The 20,927-nt window shown below is 41.5% G+C and overlaps 1 protein-coding gene and 2 pseudogenes across 1 annotated transcript; all 3 read right to left on the bottom strand.

The window, feature by feature from the left end:
• Positions 1-1,560: 1,560 nt before the first annotated feature.
• Positions 1,561-2,983, bottom strand: LOC125315212 (annotated as a pseudogene).
• Positions 2,984-14,199: 11,216 nt separating this feature from the next.
• LOC125315041 (acetyl-CoA-benzylalcohol acetyltransferase-like) lies at positions 14,200-15,556 on the bottom strand. The gene has a single exon (XM_048278908.1). It carries the CDS (start codon positions 15,487-15,489, stop codon positions 14,200-14,202), a length of 1,290 nt encoding a protein of 429 aa, XP_048134865.1. The 5' UTR covers positions 15,490-15,556.
• Positions 15,557-18,470: 2,914 nt separating this feature from the next.
• Positions 18,471-19,782, bottom strand: LOC115734077 (annotated as a pseudogene).
• Positions 19,783-20,927: the final 1,145 nt, after the last annotated feature.

Below are 20,927 nucleotides of genomic sequence, written 5' to 3'. Positions count from 1 at the left end.
AACCTTCTCGACGCAACAAAGCCTTCAACTTGATCCTCCATAACTCGAAATTGTTTTGGCCATCGAAGGGTGCCACTTCGAACTTGATAGATGCCATCTCGAATAAAAGATCGAAATTTCTTCGCTCCGATACCAATTGTTGCAGAAAAATGCCAAGAGATGCACAAATTCAAGAGCAAAATAGCTAAGGATGAAAGTAAAATAAAAACGCACGAGACACAATTTACGTGGAAAATCGAAAACGGGAAAAACTACGAGGAGAGAGAGGGGTTTCACTTTCTTCAATAATGTGTACAAGCGTACGATCAAAGATCGAAAGATCTGACAAGAAGAAGTGAAAAACAAAGGGTTTCGGGGTAGAAGTAAAAGCAAACGTTACAATATGCTATTCAAGATATTTTGTTTATAGCCTCATCTAAGAAACTCTAAAACAAAGTGAATGGCCCAAAATAACCTTATCACTAATTTGAAAGTAAAAAATGTAACAAATCTCCATCTTGACTTCAAATCTTCAGAAGTGTGTTTTACCAAACGCCATAAGACCTCTCTCCCTCACCATCAAGAGTGACCACACAAGGCCGCCCTCCAAACGATGGAATCGACAACGCACACCCCTAAGCCTACATGAGTGTACTCGATGTAGGAAATAAGGGATGAAACGCCACCAACTCCGCCTAAGTAGCTCAAATAGTGAGAACACCAACCAAGTCCAAACAATTTGAAAGTCAAAAATATAACACATACCATAGAACCTGAAATTAAACTCGTTTCCACTGGTTCAATTTTGTGGCTCTCGATTCCGCCTTTGAACAATGCTCACCCTAGTGATAATGATCTAGTTATGAGTGGTGGCCGAGGCTAGAGGGCTTGGACAAGGAGCGGTTTCTAACATGCTTTTAGGATGACGAAGGGGGTAGGATTGCATTAAACAAGGGGAATGTGACTATGAGATATATACGTGAAAATTGAAAAAAACTCATGGAGACGCCTTTTGACATAACGACAAGCTATGCTTTGGAATTATAAAAATAAGCACACTCGAGCTAGAGCACTATTAGGATAAGTAAACTTTTGGGAAAGTGTTTACTTTTATGTCAAATGACAAAACCATGAAGCTCGGTATTGGATGAGCCAAAAGCGGACAATACCTCGAGTGAATTAATCCAATAATGCCACAATATAATATCTAAGTGGGAGCCCCCTCCAGTAGGTGTGTGGTTTAGGGACAAACCACTCGGAAGCTAGTGGGCTTATAATAACCCGGTCAGATGACGGAGAAGAGTGGTCGCAAGGCCTAGAAGGCCTAGCTATGGAGCCGCTTCTGACAAGCTTTTAGGATGATGAATAGGTTGGAATGAACCACACTGTGCACTGAACATAGAAAATGATTTTGAGATATATGGGTGAAAACTACAATTAACTCATGGAGTCACTTTTTGAATAACGGCAAGCATTACTTTGGATCTCTAAAATGGTCAGAACATGATAGAACGACCGAGAAAAGAAAATTAATTGGTGAAATTTGGATGTGAACATGCACGAGGGAGCAAACACTCACTTTTATTTGGTGGTTTTTCCAATAGGAGCACTTCTAGGAAGAAGTAGCTTGGAAGTACAAGCCACAATCTCAGGATTTTGCTTGAAAAGAACCATCTCATCTTGGTTTAGAGTAATCCAAGCATCAATTCCACCATCAATTGGACTGTCCATAAGAAAAACTGACCTCATAGGAGGACTTGTTTTGCTCACCGAGTCTGGTGTCCCCCACCCAAAATCATTGTCGTATAATGGGAATCTACACCAGCTACTGATCAGAATCAGGTTTGCTTCTTCTCTTCCCCATATACCGGCGTAATCTCGCCATGAATCTGCCACCATCCAGCGCAACTCGCTTGCATCTGCGACATCGGCGTACCTCAATTTCGCATTCCTATGTGCGTCGCCTATCAGAGGCAGTATTGCATCAAAAGTGGGCTCGCTCTTTTCTACAGCAATTGGAGTGATTATGTTAGCAAAGAAGTTACTGCACGAGTTCGCCGGGATTTTAATTGTACTCTCTCGCACAAGTTGATCGAGGTGACAAACACGGAAGGCCTCGACAGGCCTTTCATTGCGCGATCAATGCCGATAAGAGCCTTACATGTCAGCGCAGATGTGATCTCCACCAGTGAGTTGGAAGCATTGGAAGCAGCTTTCAGTCTTGACAAGGCTAGGTCGCTGAATTCGAGTCTAGCCAGCGTAAAATTTTTCCGGAGGGGGAATGTGGGCAATGGGCTGAGTGCAGGTTCTTTTGCCGGGAATAGAGATGGCAGATCGAAGTTCGGTGGGATTACTTCATGGATTCCGCTCCGGCGTGCAGCGGCCCTTGAGTACATGAACATGGCCATGGTGTACATGTCGCCTATCTTGTGAGAAACGCGCAGGCCAATTGCTAATCCGCGGCAATCGAAGCTGTTTGCTTGAACTACGACCAGTGGACTGTTTGCTGCTTGTGGCGGGAATGTTGACAGGCAGCTGAGAAGGTCGCCGTAAACATCTCCCTGGAGGAGCTGATCTAGAGTGCCATCTACTTTGGCTTGTATCAATTCTACACCTTGGTCGTTGCAGTCGATGAAGAGCCCGTCTTCGACATACCGACCGGCTAGAGGGTAAAAGAGGGTAAGCGTTTCGGAAAGCAACTCCTCCAAGCGGCGAAGCCTCGGAAGAGTATTGATCTCATGCCTTCTTTTGCGAGCTCCATAGCAGAAAACGACCCCAACATAATTAGAAAACGAAAGGTCATCGATGAAGGACAGGCTGAGCTTTCGGCAATGATTCGGCGTCCGATTCGATGGCTTGACCAGTTTCTTGGACTGTAATTCGACCTTCATGTTTGATACACTGTCGGTCACTTCGGTACTCGTTTAAGTATTTCAACGGATTATTCTTCGTGCATATCGTAAGGTTTTGAGCCAGCAAAGAAGAGAAAACAAGTCCACATAAATTAATGCAGCAAATGTGTGATTCTCATCCACCTTTGTGACAGGCTGCGTAGACATCTCTCGAAGGAAAAACACCAAAATAACGTAGGGGGCAGTTCTGCACTAATTTTTTTTTGAGTGATTCGGAGATCTTAGCGATTGGCTGTGAAGACATCTTTCGATACATAAGCATCAAATTAATATCCGGGGCAAGTCTCTACTATATCTTTTTTTTGGAGTGATTCAGAGATCCGATAATCCAAGAGCTTGAGTGGAGAGTAGGGGTAAATATGATTTCAGGGTAGAACCTGGAATCGGAACCTGTCTGGTTCCACATTTCAAGGTATTCAAGATAGGTTGCGGGTTAAAAAAATTTGGGGAACCTGTTCCGACAGGTAGATTCCAAGTTTCAGGTACCATCTACCTAGAACCTATAACTTATAACAAGTTTTTGGGATACTTGGTAATATGTCATCGCCCGATTCTACAGTATTTCATTGAGTGTGTAATTTGTAACCAAGATTCTAAGCTTTCATTTTCAACGATATTTATAATTTAGACTTTTATTTTGTTAATGTTTCATATTTATTCTTATCTAAATATGAGCTGTGGTTAGCAAATTGTGGCAGCAAGTGGTGGTCATTAAACCTAATGATCATTGCAATAATTCAGTTAAAAATACAGGTGGAACCTAGGTAGACCGTGTAACATGTAACGGGTAGGTTCCAAGTTTCGGACTAAGTAAGATACGTTTCATGTTACAAAAAATGAGGGACCTGTTCCGACCACTTAGAATCGCTCAATCCTAGTCGAGAGGCTCGGGCTACCTACAAGATATTGAAGTACCTTTAGGGCTCATGAAAACTATCTAGTTTAGGTTGTCGGCCTATATGAGCGTCCTCGACACATAATAGGTTGGGCTTTTTTTCAAATTGCGTAAAAAATATATATTTACTAAATTAGGTTTAAAAAATAGATATTTACCGATTTGGGGTCTGCTCGGCGATCTTGCTGCCGAGCAGGTGCCGCTCGGTAGTCAGAGTGCCGAAGGGCCCCCGCTCGGCAACTACACCGCCGAGCGGGTGGATTGCTCACCCCTAACTCCCCCCCAAACCTCCCCTCCAACCCCGCCATGACAATTTTGTCCTTATGGCAAATTGTCTCCCAAAAAAATTATAAAAATTCCCAAAAATTAGGAAATGACCACAATCAACTGGTCATGGACGATTCATGGTATTTTAGCCGACAACTTTTAGAAAATAACGATTTTGCCCTTCTAGCAAATTGTCTCTCAAAAAAATTGTGAAAAATCCCAAAAATTAGTAAATGGCCACAATCAATCGGCCATGGACGATTCACGGTATTTTGGCTGACGACTTTTAAAAAATGACGATTTTGCCCTTCCGGCAAATTGTCTCCCAAAAAAGTTGCAAAAATCCCAAAAATTAGTAAATGGCCACAATCAACTAGCCATGGATGATTTAGGGTATTTTGGTAGACGACTTTTAAAAAATAAAAATTTTTCCCTTCTGGCAAATTGTTTCAAAAAAAATTGTAAAAAATCCCAAAAATTAGTAAATAGCCACAATCAACTGGCCATGAACGATCTAGGGTATTTTGGCCGACGACTTTTAAAAAATGACGATTTTGCCTTTTTGACAAATTGTCTCCCAAAAAAATTGTAAAAAATCTCCAAAATTACGAAATGGCCACAATCAACCGGCCATGGACGATTCAGGGTATTTTGATCAACGACTTTTAAAAAATGATGATTTTGCCCTTCCGGCAAATTGTTTCCAAAAAAAAATTATAAAAAAATCCAAAAATTAGTAAATGGCCACAATCAGCTGGCAATGGATGATTCAAAGTATTTTGGCCGACGATTTTTAAAAAATGACGATTTTGCCCTTCAGGCAAATTGTCTCCAAAAAAAAAATGTAAAAAATCTCAAAAATTACGAAATAGCCACAATCAACTGGCGATGGACGATTCAAGGTATTGTGATTGAGGACTTTTAAAAAATGACGATTTTGCCCTTCTGGCAAATTGTCTCCCAAAAAAATTATAAAAAATCTCAAAAATTAAGAAATGACCACAATCACGTGGCCATAGACGATTCGGGATATTTTGGCGAGACGACTTTTAAAAATAACGATTTTGCCCTTTTGGCAAATTGTCTAAAAAAATTGTAAAAAATCCCAAAAATTAGTAAATGGCCACAATCGCCATTTGTTTGGCCTGCCAGGTTTTACGGTAAGTAGGTTCGAAGTGCGGCTTGTCTTGAATCTTCGCCATCGGTGGCTTGATTTTGATATCTGGTTGGGCGGCGACCATTGCTTCTATTTAGTCGTAGAGGTACTTTTGGTCAATGTGCCGATGATCCCGTGACATTTGCGAAGAACTGCATGTATGTGGCCTATTATACTTACTTATTTTTCAAAACATGCCATCCGATTTAGCAATTACACGGAGCCTCCAACCACACGGTCCATTTGGATTGCCACACTTTATCACATATTCTGTTTTCTTTGTTAAATAACTGCGAAAACTTTGATTTCTCCTAAGGGAGTACTCTTTTGCAGCCAACTGCATCGCATCCCGTGATGAAAACAACATGCCAACATCAAATTCTTTTGATGTATCAAATAACATACGGCCCGACTTGCCTCTTGTATTGTCTTGCATCATGTCAAAGTCGATCTCTAAATAAGGCGGTGGATGTACCAATGACAAAATGGGTTCTTGACCTGGGTATTGTAGTAAGCCTCCATATTATCACATTCGACATCTTCTTCATCATTGTCATCGGTGTCCATCCAAGGATCATCTTCTTCATCACCATCATCATCATCATCATCAGCATTATCATCATTATCATCGGATTGCACGTGCGATTATGCGAGATCATCGTCATCTTCACCAACATTCGAACCTTCCTCCGCGGCATCATGTTTCATTTGATGTTCTGCTATAGTTGCATAAAACTGTAAAAACCCCGTACCCCCGACCTAAAGTGTAAATAGCTGGATCATCATAATAGTAGCATCATCATGCACCTCCGTAATGTCATATGTAACACAATTGCATATCACAACCGGATATCTGTACACCATTGTTTGAATATACTGGTTTCCAATTATATTCAACGCGCTCTCAATCGAAACACGTAACTCATCAAATGTCGATATATTTGCAATCCCGAACATGGTAGATTGTCCGCCTTCGTAATCAATTCCATATTCGGTTCGTACTATTGTACCTCCCCAGTACACAATCGCAAAAGATGTAGACAACATTCTGCTAAATAAATAAATTAGAAATTATTTCTAAACTACAATTTGGTAAATATTGTCCCGTATACGTTATCCAATTAACATTACCACTATCAATATATCAAAAGAAATAAATGTCCTAGTATAACCCTAAGAGCTTATACGACATTTTGGGATTTTTTACAATTTTTTTGAGATATAATTTGCCGGAAGGGAAAAAACGTCATTTTTTAAAAGTCGTTGGCCAAAATACCCCGAATCATCCATAGCCAATTGATTGTGATCATTTACTAATTTTTGGAACTTTTTACAATTTTTTTGGGAGACAATTTGCGGAAGGGGAAAAATCGTCCGCCGAAATACTCTGAATCGTCCATGGCCGGTTGATTGTGGCCATTTTCTAATTTTTGAGATTTTTTACAAATTTTTTTGGGAGACAATTTGCCGAAGGGCAAAATCGTCATTTTTTAAAAGTCGTCGGCCAAAATACCCCGAATCTTCCATGGCCAGTTGATTGTGTCCATTTACTAATTTTTGAGATTTTTACAAATTTTTTTGGGAGACAATTTGCTAGAAGGGGAAAATCTTTATTTTTTAAAAATCGTCGGCCGAAATACCCCGAATCGTTCATGGCCAGTTGATTGTGGCAATTTCCTAATTTTTGGGATTTTTTACAATTTGTTTGGGAGACAATTTTTCAGAAGGGCAAAAACGTCATTTTTTAAAAGTAGTCGGCTAAAATACCATGAATTGTCCATGGCCAGCTGATTGTGGTCATTTCATAATTTTTAGGATTTTTTACAATTTTTTTGGGAGACAATTTGCTAGAAGGATAAAATCGTCATTTTTTAAAAGTTGTCGGCCAAAATACCCCGAATCATCCATGACCAGTTGATTGTGGTAATTTCCTAATTTTTGAGATTTTTTACAATTTTTTTGGGAGAAAATTTTCCGGAAGGGCAAAATCGTCATTTTTTTAAGTGGCCGGCCAAAATAGCCAAAATAGTCTATGGCCAGTTGATTGTGGCTATTTCCTATTTTTTCAAATTTTTTAATATTTTTCCTTCATTTTTTTGAAATTTTCTATGATTTTTCTATATTTTTAATCAATTTTGTATTTTCTAATTTTCTATTATTCGAATTTTGAAATTATTAAAAACATATTTTTCAGATAGGGTCAAACCCGCCCCCGCTTCTCTGGCCATCCGATCAACTTTTTTTTTTTTCCCAAAAATTCATTTTACACTCCTAAATTTCTTTTTCATATTTTGAAAATCGTCAAAATGAATATGGACATAGTTGCAAAAATGAGTCCCAAAAATTTATTTTTACGAGATTATGGTAATTTTTTTATTTACTGAAATTCGTAAACATTATTAACTATTGAGTGTACAAATAATAATCAAATAAATAAAACAATACTTACGAAACTGCAAAAAATAACTATAATGGGGTTTACCTCAAACTATTGAGTGTAATTACGCACCGAATGTATAGCTCAAACTATCAAGAGGAAGCACCAAGTAAGAAGGCCGGCTTTGCTTTTGTCTCAACTTCTATAAAAATAAAAAAGTCCCAATTTAATTTAAACATGACGAAAACATTTGCACTAAAATAAAAACACTAACATTAATAAAGGCACACGAGGAGGGGGGGATTTGAGAAAATCTCCATGAGCTGTATAAGAGAGAGTACAAGAGGAGAGGGGCCTCTGAGAGTGCGAAAAGAGGAAGACCTTCAGCGGAGGAGGGAAGAGCAATGTGAACAGAGGAAGAGCTTCTGCGGAGGAGGGAAGAGCAGTGTGAAAAGAAGAAGAGCTTCCTTGGAGCAGGCTTCTGAGGAGGTGGTTTATGTGGAGAGGAGGGAGGCTTCAGCGGAGAGGAAAGCCTTCGGCTTTGCTTTAAGTAGAGCCGAAGGCTCTGTAGTGCTCGTGAAAGGTGCTGCAGTGCCTGCAGCACCTTTCATGTTGTGTGCCATCGCCTGATTAAAGGCGCTAGCACGGGAAGGGGCCCGACCCCGAATCAGCGAGCGGAGAGCGACAGTGGCTCTCTGCTCATTGTCTTGCTCGGCATTTATAATGCCGAGCGGACCCAAAATCGGTAAATATGTTTTTTTAAATCTAATTTGGTAAATATTTTTTTTATGCAATTTGAAAAAAAGCCCACTCACACGGATAATGAGATTTTAAGTTGAATATCTCCCGACGTCGGTGCCAACCCTAAGAGGTTCTTGCATTCAACTAAGTTCCATCTTTTCAATCCGATCAAAGTCCAACCATTCCCACTGGATAAAGCTAAAACTGATTTTTATAATTATTGTCCAACAGATATTGACATCTCCAATGAAAAATTCAAGACAGAACTTGTAGTTTGGAGGGAGCTGCGTGATTATCCGACGCAACAAGTGATCGGGCTACATTTTCTTCTCATGCTTTGGAATGACTCAAATCAAAATGCCAGTGAATTTCCTTAGGTGTGGACTATGGATCTCGGTAATCTAACCTTAGTTAAGGCCTTAACTAAACCCCAGTCAATTGCTTGGGAATCTGAAAACTTGAAAACACACTGCTACAAGTTCAAAATGTTCAATACAAAGATAGAAAAAGACCGATGTCGGCTGCCTCGATCAAGACATGAATGGTCACTTATGAACAATCGAGTATTAGAAAAGAAAAGAGCCGGCCAACTTGCTTGGCCATAATGTCGTTTCTGTTGCTTTCATGTTAACGTGGATGGGTGATTTTCTAGCTGTGATATGTGCTCTATCATTGAATATGACAGCTTATCGCATAGCATGGGCAAAAATTCAAGCGCACGGGCGGCGCGTTCCATTATTGAAGAACGTCGGGATTGTTGTGTTATGTGGAACCAAGCGATCAAACGATAAAATAGACAAAATAAGAAAATAAATCGGACCCCGGATGTAAGCGATGCGATCGTAGAGACTTACGTTTACGGGGAGAGCATCAACGAATTCCACTATAGAAGAAGCGATACACGGAGATTACAGACAACTCAAATACTCTTAGTATTTCCAGCCTCAATTACATTAAAAAATGCACACGGTGTTTAGCCCTCAATTTCTAGCTAAATAATCTCTCAATCTCATAAAAGAATTAAAACAAATCTTAAACTCACAAGATTTAATTGGTTTTGATACTTGAATTCTTGATGTAATTCCATGAATAAATTCTACGAAGAAAACCTTGCCAAGCACTCAACAAACAGACGGCGCTTCAATCAGCACGTGTATTGCACGCCTTCCACAATGGCCAAGACCCGCGGCTATATATATTTTGCCCAAAAGGATAACGAGACTGACTTCCACTTGGATAGGAAATTCGTGGGATACGGTCAACCAACTGTATCTTGGACTTTTCCCTTGTTGATGAGGATAGTGGATATTTGAATTTTAATCTCCTTTTCTTCTTTTTTTCTTCATTTACCGACTTCAATAGCAAAGAGTATGTTTCTTTTCTAAACACTTCGAATATCCACGTCAATTAAAATTCATCTTAGATCAAGTTTCATTCGCGGGCTTAAACTCGAGACATATTCTAACAGTTTGGCCTAGTTGAAAACCGCCAATGTTGCCCATTGCCCTCGTGAATCCATTCAAACTTCAGATTGGGTCGCCAAAGCCCACCTCCGGATTGTCCTTCCATCTAACTAGTTAGCTTCACCGCCTCATCAGCCTTTTCGGAATATTTTATGTTGAGAAACTCGTATGTTATGTTGTAATAGTGCTCGTTAATGAACGAAAAAGCTTGTTTTCAGAAAGAAAAGGGAAAACAAATCAAAGTAAGAGACATGGAGAGAGAATTGTGGGGATCTCGGAACAACTTGAATAAATTACTAGGAAACGATCGTACGTGTGTACCAATACGATGTTTGGTGACTTGAAACAAGATGAAAGGATAATAAGAAGGTATGTCAAAAGATATTTCTCATCCCTTTGTCTTCATCGTTTCTTTTGAAACTTTTGCGTGCATTTAGAATGATATGCTCATCATTGTGGCAAAATCTACCCTATTTCAAGTGAAAAAAAATTTTCATATGAATTTCAATGTATCGCCAATTATTCCGAAAAAACAAAAAAAATTGCGGCTTCTTTTCATTTCTTTTAATTGCTCCATATGCTTATTGCGAGGGAACAATTTAAGTCGGGAAAAAGGTGCTAAAATGTTCAACTTGTTAAAGCATGCATTACATTTCGGTTTTTCAAAAAACAATTACAAAACAGGCATAAAGGGAAGTGTGACCAACCTATGTTGAAATGAGAGGACCGGCTTTCCTCTTGATGCGACGGTAACTCGAGATAGAGGTGGTTTACCCCGTGATGGATATCGGCGGTTCCTTATCGAATTTTTAGGCCGATTCCCCCTTCGTACTACCAAAAAATGAGATTCTTGCAAATTTCGAGTTTCTCCATGGGAAGCCTACCACTGTGCTTCAATCCCTTCTTACGCATTTCACCTCGACAGGTCGGAGAGTATCCTTCAAAAGAGCTACTCTCACTTCACACCTCAGAATGCACCCTTATTATAGAGAGACTCACATCGGCTCCTTGTATGTTACATATATGATGGAAGATAAATGCTTGCTCGATAAAAGATGATGTCATGCCCCGACTCTCGAGCTCGCGACATCCCTACCAAATCGCCACGAGGTTACGAAGGATAACGTCCCAGGCGCGTTATCGACCTTTTAATTATATACGCATGCGGAAACGGTTTACTCCCCGACAACATATAGACAAACAGGGATAGCATAGCAGAAGATATATACCAAGACAAATAATCAAAAGGTAACATGTACAGGTTATAAGACGGCAATGAGTCTTAACCCTATTAAGCTATAGAAATATATACAACCCCATACTTTGGGGCGGCTCACTAAGACCTCAAAAGGTTACTAGGTCGGATAAGGTTAACTTCTCATCTACTCCAAAAGACTACCCTCAACCTGGCCTTGGTATCCGCAAAGCTCCATCACTTGGGACCCGAAAGTGGTTCCCACAACGGAGTGAGATATAAATCTCAGTGAATCAAGCCTAAGCTCGGTTAGGACACTAATTCACAAGAACCTCCTAAACACAAGGATTATAAAAATCACGATATAGACATATATCCAGCCATCATATCACATGGCAATAATCACCCACATGCATACTCACCAAATCTTCACCACATATAATGCAATGCTTGACTCCACTCAACAACCATATCGGACAACCAACCGAACACGCATCACACTCACAAGTATGCACTGGACACCACACAAGTCCATTTATTAACGATGATCGGGCCCTTGGCGCCACAGTGATGAGGATCCACGCGACCGGCGTGATCGACTCTCACAATTAATGCGATCCCGCATTCTTTCGGCAAGACCGGGCTACGTTCCTTTTCCCTCTCGGCAACGACTACTACAAGCGGTGTATCCATTGCACTATGCACGGCACGGCAAGTAGGCATCCATATACGAGGCTTCGGTCCATCACAAGCTGCGACCGGCATCCGATAATACCTTAAAACCGTACGTACCATACGGGGCATGAATTATCGTGCTTCCGGCAAGTCGTGTGGTTCCATAAAAATGGTACGGTGTGTACTATGTGTACAGATCGAACTTGCCAAGAAAACCCATCATCGTTCCTTCATATGACCATACAGCACACCCGACACATCCATTAATTTATTCTCTTTGATTTAGGCCGGATGCTCACACAACGTGCTCAAAGACTCGGCCCAAGGCCATTTTCATGCTAAAATATGTTTTTGATTTTGCACACGATCATATGCATATGCAGACTACCAAATAGACGCCGCAAAGGCACACGGGACAATTAATTCCCAAACAAACACCAATTCACTCAACGAGCATTTAGGGTACTCAAATCAACATTTCAACAGGCAATCCACCCAAACAAAGTCATCAATTCAATTAGGCCACATAAAGGCTCAATTTCGTACTAGAGTCATTAATTAGCTAATTTGATTTATAGTCGCCAATCGATCGCTCGTCCTTAACCTATCGCTCGCTTGCGATCAAATCACAACAAACAATCAAATTCATTTAACAACAATTAGCCACAGACAATTCTAATTTAATCGATTATGGTCATTTACCCTAAACCGAGTTTCTAACTAATCCGACCATAATCAAATCTACCAAAATGCCCTACCGACTAGCTAACTAATTCTAGGCGCAATTAGCGCCCTAACCAAGGATTAGGGTCAACTCACAATTTTAACTAGCTCGGGCGGTCTCAACTCGAGCGGCGGTGACACGAACTCGGCCCAGCCCGCGACGATTATTGGCGATCCTTGAAAATTCCTCGGCACAAACTTTGAGACCGGTGTCGAAAATTACTGTTCACCGCGGAGTTACTGTTCACGGCTGGCCGGCGGCACTATTCACCCCGGTTACTATTCACAAGCACTGTTCACCGATCACTGTTCACCCATACTGTTCACGAAACACTGTTCACCCCGAACACTGTTCATGGCACTGTTCACCCGAACGGAAAATCTTGGCTCCACGCTCTCGGGAAGACGGCGGGGCTGCGATTCCGGCGGTCGGAACACCCAGATCTAGTGGGTCTCGGGCGAGAAACAAAGGAGGCCGAGGTGAGGGGGCTCGGTCGGCGTTGGGTGAGGTCTCGGGTCCTCGGATTTCGCAGCTTGAGGCAGTGACGCGATGACGAGTGGCCGAGGTGCGGTGGTGCGGCGGTGGCGAGGCGGTACGGTGGCGGCTGGCTCGGGGAGTGACGGACGACGGAGGTGGCTCGACTGGAGGCGGGTGGAGGTTGGCTCGGGAGAGAGACGAGAGTGACGAGGCGGCGAACTACGGCCTCGGACGCCGGGAATGCGGGTCCTTGCGACTCACGATGGCCGAGCTCAACGAGCGGCGACCGATGACGGAGGAGGTGAAGCGGCGGTCGGGATGGCGTGGTGGTCGCTCAAGTTGCAGGAAAAATTAAAAAGGAGAAGGTGAAGTTGAGGGAAGAAGATGAACAGTGAAGGGAGCGGGGTTTTGCTCGCAAAAGAAGAAGAAGAAGAAGAAGAAAAGGAAGAGGAGGAAGAGAGGGGTCGGGCGTGAGAAGAGAGGGAGGGAGGAGAGAGAGAGAAAAAGGAAGAGAGAGTGTGTGTGAGTTGACTTGAGGGTGACTAGTTGGTGGGGGAATTAATGGCAAGTGCGGCCCACCATGGATTTAAATTGTTTTGGCATTATGTGCATTATTGAGAGGGGCAGAAGAGTAATTCAATAAATTGGGACTGATCGGATTTTTGGCTCAACCGATTGGGAGTAAAATTTGGATTTCTACGGGCTAGGTTCGGTCCGGAAAAAGTTTTAGGTGCGAGGATTAAAAATCCTAAGTTGCGGCAACTGCGATTTTGAGACCAAATCGAAATCGAACGACATTTCGAGACTCGTCCAAAAATCGTCACTTATATCCTTGCGATCCCAAAAATTTGCACCGACTAAAATTCAATTTCTTCTTTTTATTGAATTCGGGCAAATTTACATAGTCCAAATTTCCCGGGCGTCACAGATGAAGTATTTTCTACTATTGTCCAATGTCCATGATATTTTGGAAATGGCCAATTTTTTTTTTAAGTTACATTGAAACCAATAAAATATTCAAAATTCATAACGAAAGTTGCGCACATGGTAACACTTTTGCTCTAAAAATCAACTTCTTTTTCTGAGCAGAAGTTGACTTCAAGTAAATAATTTTTACTTCTTCAAATGGCTCCAAAACTCTTTTTGGAAAAAAAAAAATGCTTAATAAGTAGAAAAACGAAATTGCATAACCAAACGGATTTTTGCTTCAGAAGCACTTCTAGAGCAGAAATTTTACTCCATAAGTGTTCTCTTGTGCTACAAACCATGAGTTTATACCGACATAATAAGGGTATGTTATGCAAACTCAGAAATACTCAAAAATTTTACAAAAAATTCCTAAGAAGTACAAGCCACAATGTCAGGATCCTGCTTGAAGAGAACCATGTCCTCTTGGTTTAGAGTAATCCAAGCATCAATTCCACCATCATCTAGACTATCCAGAAGAACAACTGACCTCATAGAAGGGCTTGCGGTGCTCACCAAGTCTGGCTTCCCCCACCCAAAATCACTGTCGTAGAGTGGGAATCTGCACCAGCTACTGACTAGAATCACGTTTGCTTCATCTCTGCCCAATATATTGAGAAAATCTCGCCACGAATCCACCACCATCGAGCGCAACGCGCTTGCGCCTGTGATCGCGGCGTACTTTGATTTCGCGTTCCTATTCGCCTCGCCGATCAGATTCAGTATTCCATCGAAAGTGGGCTCGGTCTCTTCTACAGCAAATGGAGTGATTATTTGAGCAAAGAAGTTGCCGCACGCGTTTGCCGGGATCTTTAATTGTACTCTCTCGCGCAAATTCATCGGGATGGAGAAGAGGGCAGGCCTCGGCAGGCCTTTTGTTGCGCGATCCATACTGATGAGAGCCTTACAGATCAGCGCAGACATGATTTCCACGCGTGACCTCTGGCGGTTAGTAGCTGTTGAATCCGATGAGTTGGAAGCAGCCTTCAGTCTCGACAAGGCTAGGCCGCTGAATTCGAGTCTAGCGAGCACGAACTTTTCCTGGACGGGGAGTGCGGGCCATTGTCTGAACGCAGATTCTTTCGCTGGGAATAGAGACGGCAGCTCGAAATTCGGTGCGGCTACTTTCTGGATTCCGCTCCGGCATGCGGTGGCCCACGAGTTCATGAACGTGGCCATGGTGTACATGTCGCCTATCTTGTGAGAAAAGCGCAGGCTGATTGCTAATCCGCCGCAATTGAAGCCGTTCGCTTGAACTACGGCCAATGGATTGTTTGCTGCTGGCGGCGGGAACTTTGACAAGCAACTGAGAAGGTCACGGTCAAGATCTCCCTGGAGGAGCTGATCCAGAGTCCCATCCACTTTGGCTTGTACAAATTCTACCCCTTGGTCGTTGCAGTCGATGAAGAGCCCGTCCTCGACGTACCGACCGGCTAGAGGGTAAAAAAGGGTAAGGGTATGGGAAAGCGACTCCTCCAAGCGGCGAAGCCTCTGACGAGTATCAATCTTGTGCGTGCTTTCGCGAGCTCGATAGTAGAAGACGACGCCAACATACTTAGAAAACAAAAGGTCATCGATGAAGGACAGGCCGAGCTTTCGGCAATGATCCGGCGTCGGATCCGATGGCTTGACCAGTTTCCTGGACTGTAATTCGACCTTCATGTTTGATACACTGTCGATCTCTTCCGTCCTCGTTTGAGTGTTTCAACAGATCAACTTCATGCCCATCTTAAGGTGATAAACCAGAAAAGGAGAGATAACAAGTCTGCATTATTGGTGGAGGAAATGTGTGATGTCTCATCGACTGTGTTGTGGACATCTTTCGGTGCATAAGCATCACAATAATGTCGGGGGCGTGCATGGGCCTGTCTGTGGTGGGTCGGACACCTTTATCACAGGCTGTATAAGGGTGCACAGGGTAAAGTTTCTGTTCTAAAAAATAATTTATGAGTGGAAATAATTTTTTCCGATTTTGTTCTAGAGAATTGTTTCTAAACAGAAAAATGCATTTGATAACTTCACAAAAATTTTATTCCCAAAACAGAAAAAGGATAGAAATGCGTTTGGTATGACCTTAAAATTTTTTATTCTCATATTATTTAATTATAAAAATACCAATGGAAGTGGCGGGGAGTGACGGCCGCTATTGGTGACTAGTGGCTGCGGTGGCGATGGTGGCAACTGGAGCTCAGCAACGATGATTGGCGATGGCGACCGGAGACCGGTAATGGACTTGTAGTTGTAAAGATAAGTATTAAGTTACATTGAGTTTGTTTTTCTAAAATAAAATTATTTTTCTTTTTTTTTTTCGAGAAAAAAGAAGCTACTTTTTTTTTGTAATTCTTGTTTCTTATTCGTGGGAACAAAAACCAATTAGCGTGCACAAACGTATTTATGTTCTTTTTCTGTTCTGAGGAACCAAAAAACATAAAAGTAGAGAATAAGAAACGTTATCAAAGAGACCCGTAGTGTCGCAATGAATGAGCTAATGAAGCTATTTGAGATTTAACCTTTTGCTTTTTCTCTTTAATTCTTAAAGCAACCAAGGGTGCTGCCCAGAGTAGTTACATAACAAGTCGCAATCCTATACAAGAGACGTCCCGCTCATGTCATTAACTTTAGATTGGACCGGCGATGCCCAATAGAAATTTTCAAAATGATAAATAGTTTCCTCGTGATACCATGCAATTGCATAATCTACTTTGTTTTCGTTTGACAATTGATTAACCGCACTTAGATAGCGCAAAGTAATGGAGAGTGGCGGTTAATTGCGGTTTTTCACTCTCAAATGCCAAATGATGACTACGGATTCATTTAGGGTTCACTCGCTTCGGGGACAATGAGCAAAAATTAATTGCTTAGACTATTATTGATGATGGAAACACGTTCCGTTGACTAATTTTTCTAAACGATGTAAGCAATCATTTTCCGGAGAATGTTTTCCAAATCACTCATTTTTTGCGAAATAAACGCACCTTTACTGTTAGTTCCAACTATTATGACAAACTGGTTTCGAGGTAATTTAGGTGAAGAGATGAAAAGAGATTTAAGTAGTTTCCAGCTAGTATGTCAAGTTTCGCATTGCATGTGAAAATGGCAGTTCCATAATTCGATGTGCTTCAAATTAAGTAGTATTATAATCCAATGTGCGTCACATTAACTATAATTAATTCTCTCGAACCGCCAATTCGTTTGGCATAATTTAATATTGGCTGACAATTTTATACTCTAAACATGGGGATTCTAATGCGCAGTTGTTCGTTACTTGATTAATCAAGTGGTCACGTGTAACCATGGGCTATTTAGTTAATGGTTTGGGTGATAATTAGGGGTGAGCGGTTTCTTTCCAGGTTCCAACTAATACCTCAAACCTACCGATCGGAATCTTTAATTTTTGAAATCCGAACCTAACCTAAATGCACTGAAATCTAAAACCTACTTTGTGATAGGTTCCAAGGTCGGTTATAGGGCCTATTCACGCTCCATCTATATTTTTAAATGAACGTTTGCAGTGAATCATTTTTTTCTAATGACCACAATTTTCAGCTATAATACAATGACCATAACTCATATTTGGACACACCAAAAATATTAAATATTTACAAAGTAAAAGTCTCAATCATGGATATCTTCAAAAATGAAATATTAGACTATTGGTTCAAGATTACACCTTCATCATTGATCTTTGTAGAATATCACTGGATTATGTGAAGACATAGAACAATAAAAATATAAAGACTTGTGCAAAGTTCTAGTTTCGGATTCTGAACCCGGAACCCACATTTCGAACCCGGTTTCTCAATTTTTGGAATCTATAACTTAATATGCATACCATAGAACCCGAAATTAAACTTGTTTCCACTAGTTCAATTTTATGGCTCTCAATTCTACCTTTGAACAATGCTCACCCTAATGATAATGATCCAGTTATGAGTGGTGGCTAAGGCTGGAGGGCTTGGACAAGGAGCGATTTCTGATAGGCTTTTAGGATGACGAAGGGGGTAGGAATGCATTAAACAAAGGGAGTGCGACTATGAGATATATATGTGAAAATTGAAAATAACTCATGGAGACGCCGTTTGACATAACTACAAGCTATGCTTTGGAACTCCAAAATTAAGCGCACTCAGGCTAGAGTACTATTAGGATAAGTAACCTTTTGGGAAAGTGTTTACTTTTATGTTAAATGACAAAACCATGAGGCTTGGTATTAGATGAGCCAAAAGCAGACAATACTCGAGTAAACTAATCCAAGAATGCCACAATATAATATCTATGTGGGACCCCCTCTAGTAGGTGTGTGGTTTGGGGACAAACCACTCGAAAGCTAGTGGGCTTATAATGACCCGGTCAGACGAGGGAGGAGAGTGGTCACAAGGCTCGGAAGGCCCTATGGAGCAGCTTCTGACAAGCTTTTAGGATGATGAATGAGCTGAAATGAACCGGACTGTGCGTTGAATATAGAAACTGATTTTGAGATATATGTGTGAAAACTACAATTAACTCATGGAGTCACTTTTTGAATAACGGCAGGCATTACTTTGGATCTCTAAAAAGGTCAAAACATGATAAAAAGACAGAGAAAAGAAAATTAATTGGTGAAATTTGGATGTGAACATGCACGAGGGAGCAAACACTTACTTTTATTCGGTGGTTTTTCCATTAGGAGCACTTCTAGGAAGTAGTAGCTTGGAAGTACAAGCCACAATCTCAGGATCTTGCTTGAAAAGAATCATCTCATCTTGGTTTAGAGTAATCCAAGCATCAATTCCACCATCAACTGGACTATCCATAAGAAAAACTAACCTCATAGGAGGGCTTGTTTTGCTTACCAAGTCAGGTGTCCCCCAGCCAAAATCACTGTCGTATAATGGGAATCTACACCAGCTACTGATCAGAATCAGGTTTGCTTCTTCTCTTCCCCATATACTGACGTAATCTCGCCATGAATCAGCCACCATCGAGCGCAACTCGCTTGCATCTGCGACTGCCGCGTACTTCGATTTCGCATTCCTATGCACGTCGCCTATCAGATGCAGTATTGCATCGAAAGTGGGCTCGCTCTTTTCTACAGCAAATGGAGTGATTATGTGAGCAAAGAAGTTGCCGCATGCGTTCGCCGGGATCTTTAATTGTAATCTCTCACGCAAGTTGATCTAGGTGACAAACACGGAAGGCCTCGGCAGGCCTTTCGTGGCACGATCAATGCTGATAAGAGCCTTACATATCAGCGCAGATGCGATTTCCACCCGTGAGTTGGAAGCATCGGAAGCAGCTTTCAGTCTCGACAAGGCTAGGCCGCTGAATTCCAGTCTAGCCAGTGCAAACTTTTTTCCGGAGGGGGAATGCAGGCATTGGGCTGAATGCGGGTTCATTTGCCGGGAATAGAGATGGCAGCTCGAAGTTTGGCGGGATTACATCGTGGATTCCGCTCCGACATGCAGCGGCCCATGAGTTCATGAACATGGCCATGGTGTACATGTCGCCTATCTTGTGAGAAACGCGCAGGCCAATTGCTAATCCGCCGCAGTCGAAGCTGTTCGCTTGAACTACGACCAGTGGACTGTTTGCTGCTTGCGGCGGGAATGTTGACAGGCAGCTGAGAAGGTCGCGGTAAACATCTCCCTGGAGGAGCTGATCTAGAGTGCCATCCACTTTGGCTTGTATCAATTCTACACCTTGGTGGTTGCAGTCGATGAAGAGCCCGTCTTCGACGTACCGGCCGGCTAGAGGGTAAAAAAGGGTAAGCGTTTCGGAAAGCGACTCCTCCAAGCGGCGAGGCCTGTGAAGAGTATTGATCTCGTGCCTTCTTTCGCGAGATCGATAGCAGAAAACGACCCCAACATAATTAGAAAATGAAAGGTCATCGATGAAGGACAGGCCGAGCTTTCGGCAATGATCCGGCGTCGGATCCGATGGCTAGACCAGTTTCCTGGACTGTAATTCGACCTTCATGTTTGATACACTGTCGATCTCTTCGGTACTTGTTTGAGTGTTTCAACAGATCAACTTCATGCACATGTTAAGGTGATAAGCCAGAAAAGAAGATACAACAAGTCTGCATTATCGGTGGAGGAAATGTGTGATGTCTCGTCGACTGTGCCGTAGACATCTTTCGGTGCATAAGCATCACAATAATGTCGGGGGCGCGCATGGGCATGTCTGTGGTGTGTCGGAGACCTTTATCACGGGCTCTATAAGGGTGCCCAGATAATGTTTCTGTTCTCGAAAATAATTTATGAAGTTCTAAAGAATTATTTCTAAACAGAAAAATACATTTGATAACTTCACAAAAATTTTGCTCCCAGAATAGAAAAATGATAGAAATGCGTTTGATATGACCTTAAAAATTTTTATTCTCATACTATTTAATTATAAAAATACCAATGGAGGTGGGAGGAAGTGACGGTAGCTATTGGTGACCGTGCAATGCGGTGGCGATGGAGGCAATTGGATATCGGCAACAACGATTGGCGATGGCAACTAGATACTGACAATGGATTCGTAGTTGTAAAGACGAGTATTAAGTTACATTGAGCTTGTTTTTCTAAAATAAAATTATTTTTCTTTTTGTTTTCCGGAACAGAGAAATTAATTTTTTTTTAATTCTTGTTTCTATTCGCGGGAACAAAAACCAATTAGCGTACACAAACGGATTTCTATTCTTTTTCTATTCCGAGGAACCAAAAAACATAAAAGTAGAGAATCGGAAACGTTATCAAATAGACCCGTAGTGTCGCAGTGCATGAGCTAATGAAGTGGCACTACTAGTGTACCTAATATTTGCCGAAGAAAACAGCGAGAGAAGAGAGAACATAACTAAGGAGAGAGGAAAATTTTGCCAAGTGAACCCATTATGGACACGTATCACAGAGTGAATAATGAGGTACCACCACTAGTATACCTAATTTTTTCTCGATCGTGTTGATATATCTCGTACATAAGCTAAGCAATACCGATATCGACACGCGACACGCAACATGCGACACACGATACACGATACGACATACTAACACGTTATTTATCAAAAATAAAAGATTTCGACACGTTAGGACACATTGTATGTTAAATATATATTTTTACTTGCATGATAAATAAAT

This window comes from Rhodamnia argentea, chromosome 5 (assembly GCF_020921035.1).
Source record: "Rhodamnia argentea isolate NSW1041297 chromosome 5, ASM2092103v1, whole genome shotgun sequence".
Lineage (NCBI taxonomy): Eukaryota > Viridiplantae > Streptophyta > Magnoliopsida > Myrtales > Myrtaceae > Rhodamnia > Rhodamnia argentea.
This window is presented reverse-complemented; position numbering and strand designations above follow the sequence as displayed.